Genomic DNA, 18,534 nt, shown 5'->3' with positions numbered 1-18,534 from the left:
TCAAGCTTCTGCCAATCCTCTAAAAAATCCAAGGAAATAATATGACAATGAAGGCACAACTCAACAATAGGGGTAACGAAGGTCCTTGCCTGGTTCAATGCGGGCTTCCGCAGTCGAGGGTTAAGGTCGACCAAGGCAACCATGTGCTCATTTTTTGGGGATTTTCTCTCTCGAGACCGATCTCTGATTGGCCCTTTAGATCCTAGCGAGCGTTCTCTTCTTCTGGTGACCGTTCGTGTGGAGATGTCATGTAAAGTCGATTAGTTGATTAAACTTTCAAGCTTGCGACATAGCATTCGCGAGTTATTTTTTTATCGACATGAACGGTAACTATGTCACCTATTACCGAGGGAAACTTCATTGCAAAGTGTGGAGTGGACACTATTGCTTTCAGGCGATTAATGGATGACCAATCAAGCAATATATTACAAGAAGTATTTGCTTTTACTAGAACGTACCTAATCTTTATAGTTTTGCAAAGATATCTACCTTTCCAAATGTGGTATACAATTCGATGTAACCCCGTGTGCCCACTCGCTCTCTAGAAACCTACAATTTGGTTGTCATAGGGTTGGATTTTTGATTCTAGAATCCTCACATTTTTTTAAATTCTTCTAGTATAAAATATTGATCAAGCTACCTTGATTCACTAAGACCTTAGTGATGGCGAATTTATCGATCTCTACAGTGATGACCATGGGATCGTCCTGGGCCGGATCAATAGTAGTAAAATCGTCATCTGTGAAAAGAATTAGGGGGATTCTCGGTCGGTCCCTAGTAGTTACTGAGTGGACCGATTGGATAGTCCGAAGGTGCTTTTTACGAGCAGAACTAGAACATCCTCCCCTTCAAATCCTCTAGTGATCGTATTTATTTGTCCCGCACAATGTTTGGGAATTCTGCTTTCCCGAGAAAGACTTAGACGTGGTCGTCCCTCCCTTCGACTGTTATCTCCCAATGGAATCCCGTCAACGATGGTGTATATAACCTCGTGCACGCCACATCTCGAGCGATCGTTCCACCAAGGACTTTCACTTTGAGGTCGACCCCGTCCTATAGGACTTTCGCTCCTTCTCTATTGTTTTGTAGGGCGTCGGTTGTCTTCAAAGCAACGTGATCCTTCTCGGCCACATCGAATGTATTGCTCTTTTTGCTCTCTAAAAGGGTATCTTTCCCTTTGTGGGGATCGACAAACTTTTGTTTGTTTGGACAAACTTGCACAAATAATCGATCTGAATAAGCTCTTGTATTTTGTTCTTCAAAGCTTGACAATCTTCGATCATATGTTTGAAGTTCCAATGATACCGACATCGTTTGGACATGTCCACATTTTTGGGATATATATATATATATATATATTTTTTATTTTTTTTTTATTTTTTTATTTTTTTATTTTTTTATTTTTTTATTTTTTTCACGTGACAACTTTTTTATTAATTTTAAATGGTTCCTAATTTATGCCGATTTACACTCTTCCATGAAAGCATTCAACAATCGCACCCATTGTTTCATAAATACTTCATTTTTCTATTTCTCGTTGTTTTCCAAAAATTTCTTCTACTTATTCAAACAAAATAATTGATGTGACATGCATAAAGAAAATCACAAAATTAACATAGAATAAATTGGCTTCTACAAATCTTTTTAGGGTATCTATAGGGTTAATCCATGTTTTTTTACCTCTTTTGTGAAATCATTGGTAATGTCGTAAGAAATATTTAGACTTAGACACAGTTTCATGAAATCTCGAAGCTGCTCTGTACCATCCATTTCCCATCTAAAATGACAGAAATCGAATTGTTGTGATTAGAAAACTAATACTCGAATTAGAAACCAAACTAATGTAAAAATCCTTTTTTTAAGCATAGTAGAAGTTAAAGTTTGAGACCAAAAAAAAAATATTAATATAATTTTTTTTTTCAATTACTTATTCAACTTCATCAATATACACTTTGCTTTCAGTAAAAATTGTAGAATTGTAACTTGTGATTCTTGATAAATTTTTTGATAAGTTTAATGAAGAGAAAACATATTTACAAAGAGAGACATGTAATGTGTACTCTCCATGGAGACATCGAATGTGAACAAAAAAAGAAGAAAATATTTTGGTTTCAAGGGAAGAGAGAAAGAAATCCAAAGTATAAAAAAGCACCTGGTTAGAATTAGGGGTCGCAAAACGGATCGGTCCCACCTGTTTAGTTCCGTATTGGCCTGTAATAGATATATGAGCTAAAATTAATAAACTCAGTCAGATAGTGGGTTGGCGCGCTGGTGCATCACTTTTTTAATTTTTTTCTTTTTTTATAACTATTTTATTTTAGATCTATTCATTGATATCCCTTCTTGCACAATAAAAATGTAAAGAATAACAGTAAAATTGAATCAAATTTTAATATTCTAATCAAAGAAAGTTTAATTCTAACAAAACAAAGTGAATATAAACAATACTTCAATGAATAAAATAATGTATAAAGAAATTAATGTAAATAAAATTCTATATAAAACATTGACCACCACCAATTTTAATTTCAAAAGTATGAGATTTATCTTTAAAAGTGTCAAAGATAAAAGAATAGCGGGTTAACTTGCCCACTTGTGACCTGACGAGTTGACAGGTTAGATAGACCGAACCAATACAAATTGACAGATTCAAAAAATTAATTTATCACACCTAAATGATGTGGTATGGTCAGTTTTGTCATCCTTAATTATAATATGGGAGAAAATATTGAATGTTATTAATTTTTGGTATAAGTTTGAATAGAAAAAGGTAAATTTAGAAAATATTTTTTTTAGTTGTATTTGATTGCCAAATTAATATTTTTATTTTATTTTCTTAGATTGGAACTTTCAATATAAAATATTATTATTTAAGTTTTTATTAATAAAATACTATTAGAAGTATCCAAACATTTTTCCTTTCGACCTTCAACATCTAACGGCGAAAACCCTCATTCTTAGTTCCATTTGTCTCGAAAGAAGAATTTAGTATTACTAAAAAATTCACATAGTTATTTAAATAAAATATACAAGAGTTTACAAATTAACTAAATCATCATATATCGTTGGCATGCAACAATGATAATTTGCAAAACAGCAAAGCAAAATAAAACATCATGTAAGACGAAGAATATGTAGAATAATATTTATTAATAAAAAAAGGAGTGATAAAACAAAACAAATGACCAACCAATTGCACTATACACTATGCAATCTAAACCTATTTAGATAACAAATTCAAAAATAGCTTAATCTTATGAGATTATCTGCATAACTCAAGTGAAGTAGGATCATTGCATTATGCCAAGAAAAAGGAATAACTATCATGCAAATTGTACAACAAAATAAACATTGATTTAAAAGGGAAAAACATATAAGCAAGAGTAATATTTATTACTGAAACAAAATGGGGTGACACAAAGCAATTAAGTAACCAACAAAATGCTATTTTACACAGATAAAAGTACTCAAAAAGCATATGCAATGCAAGCAAAGAAATACACAGACGTGCAGCCAATGACAAAAATACAAATGGGATGTAAAAGTAAAAGCTAATAAAAAAATTTAAAAACACAAATAAAAACGAAATTTAAAAATTAAAACAAGATCTTTGATCAAAATCAGTCCAAGCAAGTATCTGGTTTCAGATCACAAGTGCCCAAAAGTCACTGATCCATATCATCATTACATAAAACACAGTTTTCGCTTTCAATTTTATTTTTTTTTGGAAAATATTAGAAAGTAAAGTGTTATCAAACCCTTTTAATATTTTCTTATTTTGAAATTTTAATATAAAAATATTATTATTTGAATTTTATTAATGGAGTTTTGTATGATATATAATAGACAAAAAAAAAATCTGTCAATGTCATCATGATTCGTAGTATATTAATTTGTAAAATGTACTTACATGGTCGGGTTAGTAGTTTCAATCCTCTTCGCCTTCACATCCTCACGGTTCTTGTATTCATTGGTTGTCTTGTTGTTCCTTCTCCAAGATGAGTAGAGAGGGTACTCCGAAAGCACTCCGATGTTCAAGTTAGTCAAAGTACAATATGCAAGTAAGTTAAGGATGAAAAATTATCTTTGGCATTGATTTTCCTTTAATATTTATAGTTTTATGTTGGGTCTCAGTTATCATGGATCTGCTTTTGGACTCAGACGAAGGTCCAATTGTACCTTAATCATAGTTTATGATTAAACTGGCTTAATTATGGTTAATCGCAGATTTATTGTCTGCTTCCAAGTTTATTCAGTCTTGTCGACCATTTGACCTCACGGTCACCCGATAATACATAAAGTTAGTCTATATTAAATATAAAAATAATATTTATATTAATTTATCATTTTACAATTTTATTATTTCGGTATTTGTTCTTATAAAATGTAGGGAAGAGTAGATTTGACTAATACTTCTTTGACCTTTAACTACTTTACCTTTCTTCTGGTTACTAAGTGGGGGTTAACAATCTCTCAGTATGACATAGTGAGTGAAAATACATGGAGTAACTCTATGAACCTTAAAAGTGATATTTAGTTATTAAATGTTCATTAATTATTTAATTATTAAAATAAATGTATTGTTAATGGGACTAATACCTAATGGGTATAATGAGTCCATTAGTCTTTACTTTAGAATAGGTCAATTACTTTCTTTAATATTAACTAGTTAACATTTATAATTAAAATTTATTTTATAATTTTAACTTGAATTAATAATTAATATATTTTTTATATTTACTTCATTAATAAACCTAAATACATTAGGTGTTGTTTAATAAATCATCTTAAAAATTATTCGATCTACCTGAGCTTTAGATCTATATCAATCTAATATTAAAAATATTGTATTTTTTTTAAATAAAATTTTTTATATTAGGTATCACTATGTAACTTAAAATTTCAGTTAGGCTGACATCTCAAGTAACAATAATCATTTGCCATCACATAAAAAGAAGTATTATTATAAAAGGAAAAAAATGAAAGAAAATACAAAAATACGAGGAGACTAGACCAAAACCCATATGTTAACAAAAACGATACATAGGTAGATTATACATATTCATAAAAGAATTCTAAGAACAAGACAAGATGGAAGCCTATTATACCAATGAAAAAATTCTCTATTAATAAATCCAAATTAACCAACTTATCAGCACACACATTTCCTTCACGAAAAAATATGAGTAACCCTAAACCTAATTTTTCTACAGTAATTAAAACAAGTATTTCATCGATTACGAGAAAACATTTGTGCTTTTAGAACATGATAAATAATGTAATGCATTTTTTATGATATATTATTTCTTCTCTTGTGTCTTTTGTTAATGGTGAAATTTTAATAATATAAACTAAGTTAAAAAATACATATTACACATATAATGATGAATAAAAAAATTATAAATTTAAATAATGAAATGAAAGTTTAAAATGTTTTAGTTTTCCTAAATTATAAATATTTTTTAGTATAGAAATAATAGAAATAACAATTTTTTTTATTTCTTTCACTATGTAAAATGTTTTATTTTTCAGTTATAGGTTAGATGAAGTTGATAATAGGATAAATAATGTTCTATTAAATATTTTAACTATTAATTTATTTGATTTATAAATTTTAATTTATATAAAAATGTTTGATAAAATCTTTAAAGTATTTTATTAAAAAAAATAGTTTCAATTTTAATTAGATTCTTTATTATGCATTATATTTTTTAATATTTTAATTAATTAATTTTATTATTATTTATTTTTTAATTTTATAAAAATATTTAATTATTATACTATTTTTATTATTTTTTAATCTCTTTCTAATTTTTTTATTAGTTTAAAGTAAAAAAATTAGACACTAAAATTACTAACCAATGATTCGTGAAAATTATATTCAATAAAATTTGTAAGAAATAAATCAGAAGAGCTCTTCAACTTGCCTTGGAAATTAGGAGGTTTAACTATGTTAACAATATGTTTACTTGCTAATTAAATCAAGAAAAATTCACATTTAATTTCCAAAGCTACTTTATTCAGTTTCAAGAGTTTGCACTGATGTTTGATCCACATTTAAGCATACACTACCAATAGTGTATTCTGCAATTTTTAATCAAATTGTAACGGTTTTGGAAAGACAGTAGGCTTCCAAACACACACTTAGTCTAAAAGGAAAAAGCTTATGTCATTAGGCCAAGAGCATACTAAACTTTATGTTAAACGCTCCACCTCAAATTCACTTCTTTGTTTTATGACATGTATTCATGGGAGAATCAAAATTTTGTTTCCCATGTTTTTTTTATAGAAAAAAATAGTTTATTGGTATAGAAGTAATAGGATGTGGTATATATAATATATATAAAAGGTAGGATGACAATCAAAAAAATAATTCAATTTCTTCAAACATAAAAAAAAAATACATCAGTTGATATTTTACTGATATTCAAGAAGTAGAATATGTGAAATATCAACTAGTGCATTGGAAAAAACTTCATCTAAAGTGGCATGAACTTGATTTTGGAAAATCCTATTCAAATTCAATAAGATTCAAATATTTGGATCAATTCTAAATCTAAATTTATATTTTTTATAAAAATAATTTAAATTTTTATAAATCTAAATCTAAATATTTAGATTGGATTTTAAATGTAGATACATAATTTTATAAAAAAAAATTGAATTGGATTTTAAATTCAAATTCATATTTTCTAACAAATTTAACATAATATTAATATAATATTATATAAAATATTCAACATTATATAAATATTAAGGAAATATAATAAAATTATAATTTAATAATACTAAAAATTAAATATAACATAGTTTGCCAGCTTCTGTTAGACTGATGGTATGAGTGAGGTACCACTAATTTATCCTTCTGCTCAATTATATAAACCAGATTTAATGTATAAAAGGTGGGGTTGATTTCTATGTTACTTCAACCCAAACCAATTAAATTGATGATAAAAAACAGTTTTTCTTAATGTAAGTTAGTATCACCTTTTTGCACAATAGTATTATAACTTCAACTTTTTTCATGCACCTACATGCACTCTAAAAAATTTAAAAATTATTCTTTCATGTCATGAAAAATATTTTGAATTAAATGATTAAAATAATTACAAATTATACAGTATAAAGGTTAGAAAATTAAATGATGTATTACAGATTGCAGTGTCAAACTGTAAAAATTCATTATTAAATTTAAATATATTTTCAATCTGTAAAAGATAATTATTAGCTCTAAATATATTTTTTCAATCATTAATTTTTAGATTATATAATCTAAAATTATATTTTAAATTATATAATATGTAATTAATATTTTTAGTTTATATTTTAAACTATAAAATTTATAATTAATTTTATAGTGTAGTGTATATGAAAATATATTTCGAATTCAAAATTAATTTTTGTACTTTCAGAACTTGCAATTAAGTTTCATAATTTGAAATGAATTTTTCTATTTTCAATTAAATAAATATTAATTTTTTCTTTTGAACTATGTTCTAAAAGTACATTTCCATTTCAAATTCTGAAATCTAAAAAAATAGATAGCTAAATTCAAAAGTTTATTTTTCTCTTTTCCATTGGCATGTCAAATGCATATTTCCCTCAAATTGATATTTCAAGTATTGTTTCCTTCCAGTCAGTGCACTTAATATTCTTTACTCCACTATCCAATTAGGTGTCACATCTTATAACACCCCGAGGTCGTGGACAGAGAACAATAGAAGTTTAAAATTTGAAAATTCAATTTTTTTAATTTTTAAAATCTGTATAAACAAAATGAAATTTCAATTTTAAAAAATTTAAAATAAAAATAAAAATAAAAACTGAATTTAAATATATGAATATTTAATGGATTAAACCACCGAAAAAAAATAATAATAAAGGAGTTTATCTAACTAGATTTTTTTCACACCTTTACTTGCATCAAATATGTTCCACTATATTTAATTATTCAATTAAAGACTTATATTAACATACAAACCTAATCAAATTAAGTTTATTATAATACAAATTAAACATATACACACCTCATGGTGGTAAGAACTCCCCATTAAATTCTCATCATTGATATTTTATTTTACATAACTTAGATTATTACTAAAAAGAGGATCTTTATTACAATATTTTTTTTTTACTTAAAACGACAATTCAACTAATAGTTTATATATCATATTTTATTTACGAGCGTAACCATTGTCATATAATATATGATTTAAACAAAATCAAAAATCCGTTAAATATATAATTTAATATTTTATTTACATTTATATTAAATATTCCCCTTCAATGAGTTAAGACACGGAAAAGAAGAAAATATATTTTTTAACACTGAAATTTTTCTCATCCAAGTAAATATTGAGTTATAGTCTTATTTTCAAATGGTTGAAAAATCCTTCACTTGAAAAAAATATGGCTTAGAACAAAGATTGAGTTTCAAAGTCTTAATTTTAACCATTGGTTTAAAAATCATTAATTTTGAAAAATTATAAGACTAAATATTTTTATTTTAAAATAGAAATACAGCATTGGCAATAAAAAATAACAAAGTTATATTTTAGTCTTAAAAAATAAAATAAAACAATAAAAAATAGAAGTAATCATCACTAGCTTTTTTAAACCAATTATTTGTGTAGTTAAAATGTGATATTATTTATTTTGGAGAAAGTCACGTAGTTTTTGTTTATTGTAAGTGTTTTTGGATTTAATAGTTTTTCTTTGATTTTCTCCATATTCTTCCACTCTCTCTGCTTTTCACCTCTCAGTTTGTTGGGCGTTATTATTAGGGTTTAGTAAGACAGTGCGAGGCAGTGACACAGTGTTGCCACAAAAGTTTGATAGTTGAAGAGAGAAGTTAGCATTTGCAGGGTTTTAGGGTTAGGGTATTCTCAAATTGCAAGAACATGGGTTTCAACATTCAACCCTATGGGATTCAATCCATGCTCAAGGAAGGCCACAAACACCTTTCTGGTCTCGATGAGGCCGTTCTCAAGAACATCGACGCCTGCAAACAACTTTCCACCATCACTCGAACTTCCCTTGGCCCCAATGGTAACGATCGCGCTTACCCTTTTTCGTTTTTACGTTTTTTAACTCACCCCGAGTGGATGTTGCACCTTCAGATTCCGAAAGTTTGGATTTTTATAATGCGGGCATGTGTACGTTTTCATGTTTGTTGATCTAGCGTTTATTCGGGACGCAGTACTAAGAGTAAGAGTAAATGTGATGTGCTTGGAAGTTTGAGGAGGCTTGAGAATGAGTAGTTTTTGATTTCGTTTTCCAGGGGAGTTTTTCATTTTGGGTTCTGGGAAAGTTTTTTTCTTCGTTCGTGTATGAATCTGTTGCTGATATTTACAGAAGGAAGGTTTGTCTCGATAGATTTAGATTGTTTGTAATCTTCTGTTTGATCTGCTTCAGGTATGAACAAGATGGTTATAAATCACTTGGACAAGCTTTTTGTCACGAATGACGCAGGGACAATTGTGAACGAACTTGAAGTTCAGCATCCTGCTGCCAAAATTTTGGTTTTGGCCGGAAAGGCTCAACAAGAGGAGATTGGGGATGGAGCTAACTTAACTATTTCATTTGCTGGGGAGCTCCTGCAGGGTGCTGAGGATCTTATTAGGATGGGTTTGCATCCGAGCGAGATAATCAGTGGATACACTAAAGCAATCAACAAGGTTTTTTGGTTTTGATTGGAGCATAGTGATTCATCTTTGAATATTGTCTGACGTTGCTGCTTTCTCTCGCTCTAATTCCTTGTAATGTTTCAGACTGTTCAAATATTGGATGATCTGGTTGAGGAAGGTTCGGAAAATATGGATGTTCGTGATAAGGAGCAAATTGTTTCTCGAATGAAAGCAGCGGTTGCTAGCAAGCAGTTTGGTCTAGAAAATACCATATGCTCACTTGTTGCTGATGTGAGTACATCCGGATCCATTTTACTATGATAAAGTGCTTTACTAGCATAAAACTGTTTATAATCTGAACTTTGTTTTGGAAAATAGGCTTGCATCCAAGTATGTCCGAAAAACCCAGCAAACTTTAATGTGGACAACATTCGCGTTGCAAAGCTCTTGGGAGGGGGCTTGCATAACAGCACAGTAGTTCAAGGAATGGTGTTGAAAAGTGATGCTGTTGGGACTGTAAAGCAAGCAGAGAAGGCAAAGGTGAGCTTTCTCTGTGTTGAATTTTTTTGGTGTCTACTCGATTTATTTGTTGAGAACGAGATCCTTCAAAACTGTCTTATCATTGTCATTTTTCCGTACTCTATGCTAGATGATTTTAGGACATACTTTCAGGTTTTCTAGTTCAGTGTTTTCTTCACTGGTTCATTAATTTGATATTTGATTAGTGGTAAGGCCATACTTTTAGTTTGACCTGTGTAATATGTGAAGGCTTCATTTTTAGCCTTAGTCTATTATTATCTTCTTCAACATATTCTCTCACATAATTATGCATGACTGACTGTAAGAAAAAAGGCAAAATTAGTACCTTAATTGTTTGACTCTATTTTTTGTTTTGGTTTTGTTCTCTAACCTTTTTTTGTTTTGTTTCCTCACTTCAAAGTTTAATTAAAATGTTTAACTAGTTAATTCTTTCTTTTAGCTCCAGCAAACATTCTAACACCTCTAGTTAATAGCTCTGTTAATGGTGTTAAGTTGTCTTCTAATTTAGCTTAACATGGTTCATGTTGCTCGTACACTTTAGAATGTGCAACATTTGTCCATTCTACAACAAAAAATTAGAAAAGGGGTGTGCTACACTTGAGGGTTAAATCATGAAACGCATTGAAATTGGTAACATGTTGAACCACAAAAACTAATTTCTCGCATGGGAAATATAGCATATATATAACACAGCTGTGAACTCCACAATCAAGCCATTTGCAGCAATTCAAAACAGACTCTCCATTTGAAATTCTTTTCACAGAAGTTATAGATTTGTACATTGATACGGTTATGTATGAATGCCATATTTCAGTGGAATTCGATAATCAAATAAAACAATATTTTAATCTCTCTTGTACCAAAAGTCTAATGATCCGACCTCTCTTTAAAAGAGGTCATTGTTGACATCTTGAAACAAAGTCTAGTTAATAAACTATGCCTCAACATATTTTTCCTTCCTTTCCACTTTGTTCTTTTCTTCATCTTTTTTTTTTCCTTTGTTATTGCTACTTTTCTTTTTGTAATTTCAATACAAGGGAACATTATTGAATTTGATTTGAACTTGGTAGCAGAAAACAGATACTGCATTTGAAATTGTATGTCCTAAGTAGCAAATTGCACGACTTTTTTTGTATATGTTAAGAAAAAAGGACCAAATAAACCCAACTACCTTTCATCCTAACAAAATATCACTGTCTTAGATGCAATTATGTTACTATAGAGATCTACCTCAAGCCTCCTTCATCAGTATTTGCTATCAATGAGTCCAATATCTTCTCTCAAACCTCATCTCCATTTGACTTAGACTTCAACGTTTTGAGGCCCACTGTTCATCACATCCCAATTTCATGTTTATATCAGTTTTGAATCTCCTCTACTAATAATTCTCCATTCCAATATCTCCAAACCAAATAGTTCTCCATTCCACCATTAGGCATACTCTTGCTTGAGATTGGCGTGATTTTTACGAAGATCAATTCTGTATGCCATAAGATTAGTGGCAATAAGACAGAGTCTTGCAGTGTTGACAAAGTTATTAGTGGAATTGAATTTGGATGTATTTGTTAATTAAAAGGACTAAGTGGGGTTGGGTGTTTAAATGTTAAGAGGGCCAAAACAAATAAGGTGAGAGGACTAAAGCATTATTAATGTTTTAGAAATAATAAGAAAAGGAAACAACAATAAAAACCAACATAGTAAGCCAAGTCGAGTAGATGGAATACCTGCTATAACTTGAGGTTTAATTATTGAGTTGTTATGTTACTGCATTTATAAAAGTCTTCGAATTAGATTCATATTTTTGATAGAATGTATAGTCTACAGTTTGTGTGTGGAGTTTTCAATGCTAGCTATTTTTAGTTTGCAATGGTTTGTGACTTTGTCCCAAAATTTTGGCAGGTACGTAACGTGAATTTATAAAGTACTTTCTTTAGTAGTGTTCTTTGATGAACCATCATTAAACATTATTTAGTCATATTTCTGTTGGGTTCATTTGTGGCTTTAAAATTTAAACTGTATATGGGTTTGTAAATTTGGAAGGCTACACATACTACCTATTGCAAAAAGGGATTTAGTATAAGTATGAATTGACTAATTTTGAGATGTATTTTTAACTGAGTATTACCTGCTACTTATACTAGATTAGTGTTGTGTCATGCATGTTGCATTATATGCTTCAACATTGAAGCTCTAGTAATTTCAATGAAGTTATTTGTTCTCTCTCACTTTTTGTTGACATGCATAGTTTCCTATCATCATGGAGCAAAATCTGTTTCTATAATCTTCTACATTGATTATATTTGATAAAAATCAATATATCAATACTTTTCTTCCAATGAAAACATATTGGCAAATTGTTAAACTGTCTTGTGCTGAGGTCTTTTATCTGTGTTGTTTAAGGTTGCTGTGTTTGCTGGTGGTGTTGATACATCAGCAACTGAGACTAAAGGAACTGTCCTCATACATACAGCAGAGCAGGTATGTCAAAACGACTAGAGTTTGAATTGGATCACTATCTTCTACTTACTGTTTTTTTGTAGTTGTATTTTTTTATTGTTTGATTATATTGTGTCTGATCTTATAAGCTGGAGATCTAGCTGTCTCCAAAATAACAAGATTGGAAGTGGATTTTGGTTGGGTACTATAGCTAAATCCTAATGCAGTAATGAGAATCATAAACTTGTGGTATTGTTTCTTTTTACAAAGTTTAAGTTTTCTCCCACTGATAATTTGGAAAGTTCTGATAAGGTATTATTTTGGGCTAAGTCATTGTCTTGTAGATTTTGTCTGGTGACATTGCTGCTGAGGTTTCTATGTTCATTTATCATGATATTTTGGGTGTGACTATGCTTTATTGCTTCTACATAGTCTTCTATTGTTATAACTTAAAACACGAAAATCCTAAAAGGTCTGTAGTACTTGGTCAATACGTGATTAAAGTTGATAAAGAACTCCGAATGCTGAGTATTTTCAGCTATACATAATTATTTTTATGTAACAAGTCTTCTTTAATGCACACTAGCATGGAGTTTCTCAAATTATGCCTTTATTTGTGCCTTCATCTATTTTTTTCATGCTGATATTTTTTGAAGTGATTTGTGGCTGGATTTTTTTTATTGAAAACAATTTTATGTTTAAATTTAAAGTTGTAAGACAATTTGGCAATAATCTGTTATTTTGATCCTCAACTTTTCTGTATTAGGCAATGGTTTTATTTATTATACCTGATGCTGTACCACCAGTGGAGCCTTGGGATTTTATGTACCCTGATTTTTCTAATGTTTTGTTTTCTTATATTATTTGATGCTTTGCTAATTGGATTTTCTCTCTTCATTTTGATGTATATAGCTGGAAAATTATTCAAAGACTGAAGAGGCTAAAATAGAGGAGCTTATCAAGGCAGTAGCAGATTCTGGTGCCAAAGTGATTGTCAGTGGAGGAGCAGTTGGAGAGATGGCTTTACATTTCTGTGAGCGTTACAAGTGAAGTCTTTATCCCTTTTTGGTGGTTTTAATTGTTTCTTACTATTGAATTAATATGAACATCGTAAGTGTTCAAGCCTATATTGTTTTCTAACTTCAAGATTACTGCTTATAGGCTTATGGTTCTAAAAATCAGCTCAAAGTTTGAACTACGTCGATTTTGCAGAACAACTGGTTCTGTTGCTATGGTTTGTGTTTTTGCTTATTTGGTTATGTAAAGATGTTTTATACTTTCTGTCTAACCAATTTTATTTTCCTGCCATAGCTGAAACTCTGCCAACCAAACCCGGATGATCTTGGATATGTGGATTCTGTTTCAGTTCAGGAAATTGGTGGTGTCAGGGTATGTTCAAGCCTGAATGAGTTCTGTCATCTTCTTTGTTCCATGTTTCTTGTTTATATTATTTTATGAGAAAATAGGCTATGCACTGACAATGTAAAATACACTGCTTATTTCAAGTATGACGTGCACTTAGTTGATTGGCTTGATTCTTTTTGTTCCTCTCATTTATAAGTATGATAGGCAACTTCCTCTTGTATTATTGATATGCAGGTGACTATTGTAAAAAATGAAGAGGGTGGAAATTCTGTGGCCACTGTTGTTCTACGAGGAAGTACTGATAGTATACTAGATGATCTTGAAAGAGCAGTGGATGATGGAGTGAACACTTACAAGGTAATTTCCAATGTTCTGAAATTTTGAATGATCTTGAAGAGGTAATTTTCTGATATTTCTATGTGTTGGAAATCCCACATCAACTATATGGCCAAATTATAATATATAATTGGTTGTAAACCTTACCTTGTAAACTTGTTTTGTGAGGTTGAGTTAGATTTAAATTTCACTTTCTTACTTTCCTCCATTAATCATGTAAACTCAGCACTGCAAGCCTGCAAATCTCAGAATTAATATTGCTTATTACATCTGTTTGGAGGCACTTTTTTTAAAAGCAATTTAATGCTTTAGCTAATTGAAATATGGATTAATTGTTTGGAGGCATATTTTAAAAACAATTGAATGCTTTAGCTTATTGGAACATGGATTAATCATTTTCCATGCAATTATTTATCAGGCCATGTGCAGGGATAGCCGTACTGTACCTGGGGCTGCAGCCACTGAAATTGAGTTAGCTAAACGGGTGAAAGACTTTTCTTTCGGAGAAACTGGGTACTTTTTATTTTCCTTTTCACTTTCAAACAGTGGTTAGAATTCTTGGGGATACATTTGTGTTTTTTTCACACACATCCTTCTTCTATTCATTATAATTACACGAGGAATTTGGTTGTATGATTTTGATTTTTGGTAATGCTATTAATTATCTGGTATAAGGCTATCAATATCCAATTATTATTTTATGAAGATTTTATATCATTTGCTGAAGTCTAACAAGTAAGGCATTTTTAAGCAACTGCAATATTGAAGAGATGCCCGAGTGGGTAAAAGAACTGTGAAATTTTATTATTATTCTAATTTTTGTTTCAAACAGAAGTAAGCTTTTAATATGTTAAGTTCCATGTGCAACTGGTTATAAAGAATTTGATACATCCATGAAAAATTGTTTAACAAATTGTCTACATCTAGATACCGCATGCTTCAACATACATTTGTTATTATGTATTTGCATTTCATTGACTATTAGCCCTTTGGGATCATTCACCACTAATGTGTTGTTATCTTCTTGGATATGTCTTCCTCTGTTTCAATGTTGAGGCTCATTTTTTTTATCATGTGTCTGATACAATTTTTTGGGTTATGTCAATATCATTTCTCACTGGAGTCATTGAGAAATATTAAGGTCAACAAAACATGTTCTAATATCTATCTTAATCTCAAATATTTTTAACCCTGCAATTACTGTGTATTATTATTTGGAAATAGTTACACTGTCTGGGTAGGGTTCACATGTTAGAATAGGTTCTCATCCTTTGTATTGCTTATCTGGCCCTATGTGTAGATCATCATATCTTTTTTTGTATTTTACTGATGTAAGATTCCATATAAGTGAATGAATCAGCTAGCAGATAATTAAGCTCTCTTAGAGATTTTTTTCTTCATTTTTTTCCATTATTAAGTAATTTGTTCAATGCTTATTTGGTATTTGACATTTTAATGGAATTGACTAAACGTTTGCAATGGCACTGCAGGTTGGATCAGTATGCTATAGCAAAATTTGCTGAAAGTTTTGAAATGATTCCTAGAACTTTGGCTGAGAATGCTGGGTTAAATGCAATGGAGATCATATCTTCGCTGTATGCAGAACATGCATCTGGAAATGCTAAAGTTGGCATTGATTTGGAAGAAGGTGTTTGTAAGGATGTTTCAACCTTGAGCATTTGGGATCTCCATATGACTAAGTAAGCTATACTTAACACAAGAATGTTTTATATGGTGACAACCCCAAAATTTGAGCAAATAACAAAGGGTCTCTTCATTATTGTTTTGTAGATTTCCTTGATAAGCTTTGTCCAATAGTTTTTTTAGACATTAATTAAGAGCTCTTGTAATTGATGGAGTTTATGCATTCTTTCAATTTATATGATTTAAGATAATTATATGGAATCAGAATTTATCTTCATATCACCTGAAAGACCGGTTTCATCTTATTGTTTTTTCTGTTCAGGTTCTTTGCTCTTAAATATGCTGCAGATGCTGCATGCACTGTACTGCGGGTGGACCAGGTAATCAACTAATAATGATCATATTTTTGCCTGTCAATTCTAGATTCTGCCACAATATGTACCTCGAAGCATATTTTTATTAAGCCACAATAATAACAAGCTTTGAAACAAGTTTTTATCGTTAAAGAATATATTTATTGTTAGAATGGGTATTAAATATAGGTAGTAAGTTATATTGGAAATCTGCTATATGCTATACTTATGAGCTGTACCTATCTTTGAACCTAGGGTTTTTGATCTTGGTTCTTCCCTCTAATCCCTTTAATCATTGTATCAAAGTTCTATCAATATAATTATGATAACCTAAGAACATAAGAGATGTGTGATCAAGCTCTTTGAAATACATTCTCTTTTATTTATCTTAAGTTGGTATCAGAGCGGGTTTATCTCGCCCGCTCTACTAGTCTCAATCTTCTTCGGCGAAGTATCTGCCATTTGTCACCATTCACCATCACCACGATTTGTCTGCTAACCACTAGCACTAAAGCGTCTTTCCAAGCAACAACCAACCTGTCGGTCTTGGAAGCATAATCTGCTTTACTTTTTCCCAGTGCACAATCTTGGCTTGCTGCTGCTAGACGCATGACATCCAAGCGCTGCCTTCTTCTCGCTAGACCTCCTCGTCTCTGTTCTAATTGTCGATTCTTCATTTATGGCAGGGTTGAAGGTCAAACCTTTCTCTATTTGTTTCTTATTGGCTATTTCTTTTCTATTGGTCTCCTCCAACGAAAATGTATTTTGGACCTGTTGTCTCCTTTGGAACTCCTACCATTACTTTTGAAAAATTGAATGGAAAAAATTATCTCTCTTTTTCCAAATGATCCTCTCTTTAATATTTCCCGGGTTTTTGTGTGTTTTGTTCATGATTTGTTTCCAGGGTTGGATAAACTCTCTGCATGTGCTGCTAAATGTGTCTTGTGCTATTTTTGGCTTCAAAGAGTTATTACTCTTCTGAACCAAGAAGTAGTGTAAGTCCAAAATGTTTATACCATCCAACAGGTCCTCGTTATAGTTGAGTTCGTTGTTCCTTGTTGCTCCTAACAATCTCAAATGTAATCAAAATCCTCTAAACCATCATCACCTCCTCTTATTACCTACCAACACATGACCCAAATGACTAGTGTAATGCTCCAAGGTGAATCCTATTCATCAATTTCTTCTCAATCATCATTCAATACCACGACTCAAGTTCTTCTGATGCTGCTAAAATATCTTAGCCACTGCAACTGAATATAGGGCAGCGACGTCTCTAATTTGTGAACTTGTATGGGTGAAACAATTCCTTCAACAACATAATAGCAGGTCTAAGGCTTTTAGGCTGGTAGTAGAAGTGTCTTGTGTTTAAGTAGTTTAAAAAATATAATGTAATGACAACTTGCGGTTTAAAAAGCGCAACAATTGAGGAATAAATGGCTATGATGATGAGCCTATAAGGCCTATGTTATGATGATTATTACAATTGTATATATAACTTATGTGAAGTTGGATGCAAGATTTTCGTCTATTTTTTCTTGAAAGAAAGTTAGATTATTGAAATGTAGATATGAGAAGTGATATATGATGTAACAAGATACACTGAAATTAGGGGGTTTCAAATAGGTGTGTTTTAATATGGATGTTTCCATACATCATTGTTTAAATTTCAGAGTGTAAAGCTGTGGAATATGATTTTTAATTTTTTTCTACAGATTATCATGTCAAAACCAGCTGGTGGTCCAAGGAGAGGAGATCAACCTGCAGGCGCAGATGAAGATTAAGTAAAAAATTGTGGGAATTGATTATTTATTTTGGTCATGTTTGTATCTCAACGTGATGGCTTGAATTTGGCTTAGGCAATGTTTTATTTATTTAGACTTTAGTAGTGGTGGTGATCTTAACAAATTTTGAATTTTGTTTTTACCATGAAATACAAAGAGGCGTGTTCTGTAAATTTAAATTTTATTTGTTTGTAGCCTTGTGAGTGGCGATATTAATTTGCTGAGCATTATCGCCCTGGCCTTTGATTGATTATCGGGAAAAGCTGTTACTGTTACAATTTATCCATTATTGAGAAAGAAAACTTGGAAAGTGCAAGAGAAACACTAGTAGGTTACAAACGGATACCACTTGCACACCTTGGGTTTTGCATAGTGCAACCTGCTATAATTATTGTGAAAAACCAAAAGCAAACAGCGCCTAAATTATTTTCTTCCTCCAAGATTCTTGTG

At 30.7% G+C, this 18,534-nt stretch overlaps 1 protein-coding gene across 1 annotated transcript; it reads left to right on the top strand.

Moving 5' to 3' along the window:
* Positions 1 to 8,664: 8,664 nt before the first annotated feature.
* LOC137837385 (TCP-1/cpn60 chaperonin family protein) lies at positions 8,665 to 18,257 on the top strand. The gene is made up of 13 exons (XM_068646360.2): positions 8,665 to 9,048; positions 9,415 to 9,677; positions 9,771 to 9,917; positions 10,005 to 10,166; positions 12,567 to 12,644; positions 13,515 to 13,648; positions 13,764 to 13,836; positions 13,914 to 13,991; positions 14,202 to 14,324; positions 14,722 to 14,816; positions 15,794 to 16,003; positions 16,270 to 16,327; positions 18,016 to 18,257. The coding sequence occupies exons 1-13, from the start codon at positions 8,901 to 8,903 to the stop codon at positions 18,082 to 18,084; spliced, it is 1,638 nt and encodes a 545-aa protein (XP_068502461.1). The 5' UTR covers positions 8,665 to 8,900; the 3' UTR covers positions 18,085 to 18,257.
* Positions 18,258 to 18,534: the final 277 nt, after the last annotated feature.

The sequence above is a fragment of the Phaseolus vulgaris genome, chromosome 4, assembly GCF_051622355.1.
Source record: "Phaseolus vulgaris cultivar YP4 chromosome 4, ASM5162235v1, whole genome shotgun sequence".
Lineage (NCBI taxonomy): Eukaryota > Viridiplantae > Streptophyta > Magnoliopsida > Fabales > Fabaceae > Phaseolus > Phaseolus vulgaris.
The sequence above is the reverse complement of the archived record's forward strand: the minus strand, read 5'-3'. Positions and strand labels throughout refer to the sequence as shown.

Bases quoted from the DNA above. Each gene is read 5' to 3' on its own strand.
- LOC137837385 (XM_068646360.2), top strand. From the start codon at position 8,901: ATGGGTTTCAACATTCAACCCTATGGGATTCAATCCATGCTCAAGGAA. The intron at 12,645-13,514 runs GTATGTCAAAAC...TGATGTATATAG, and splicing joins TCATACATACAGCAGAGCAG to CTGGAAAATTATTCAAAGAC. The intron at 14,817-15,793 runs GTACTTTTTATT...ATGGCACTGCAG, and splicing joins TTTTCTTTCGGAGAAACTGG to GTTGGATCAGTATGCTATAG.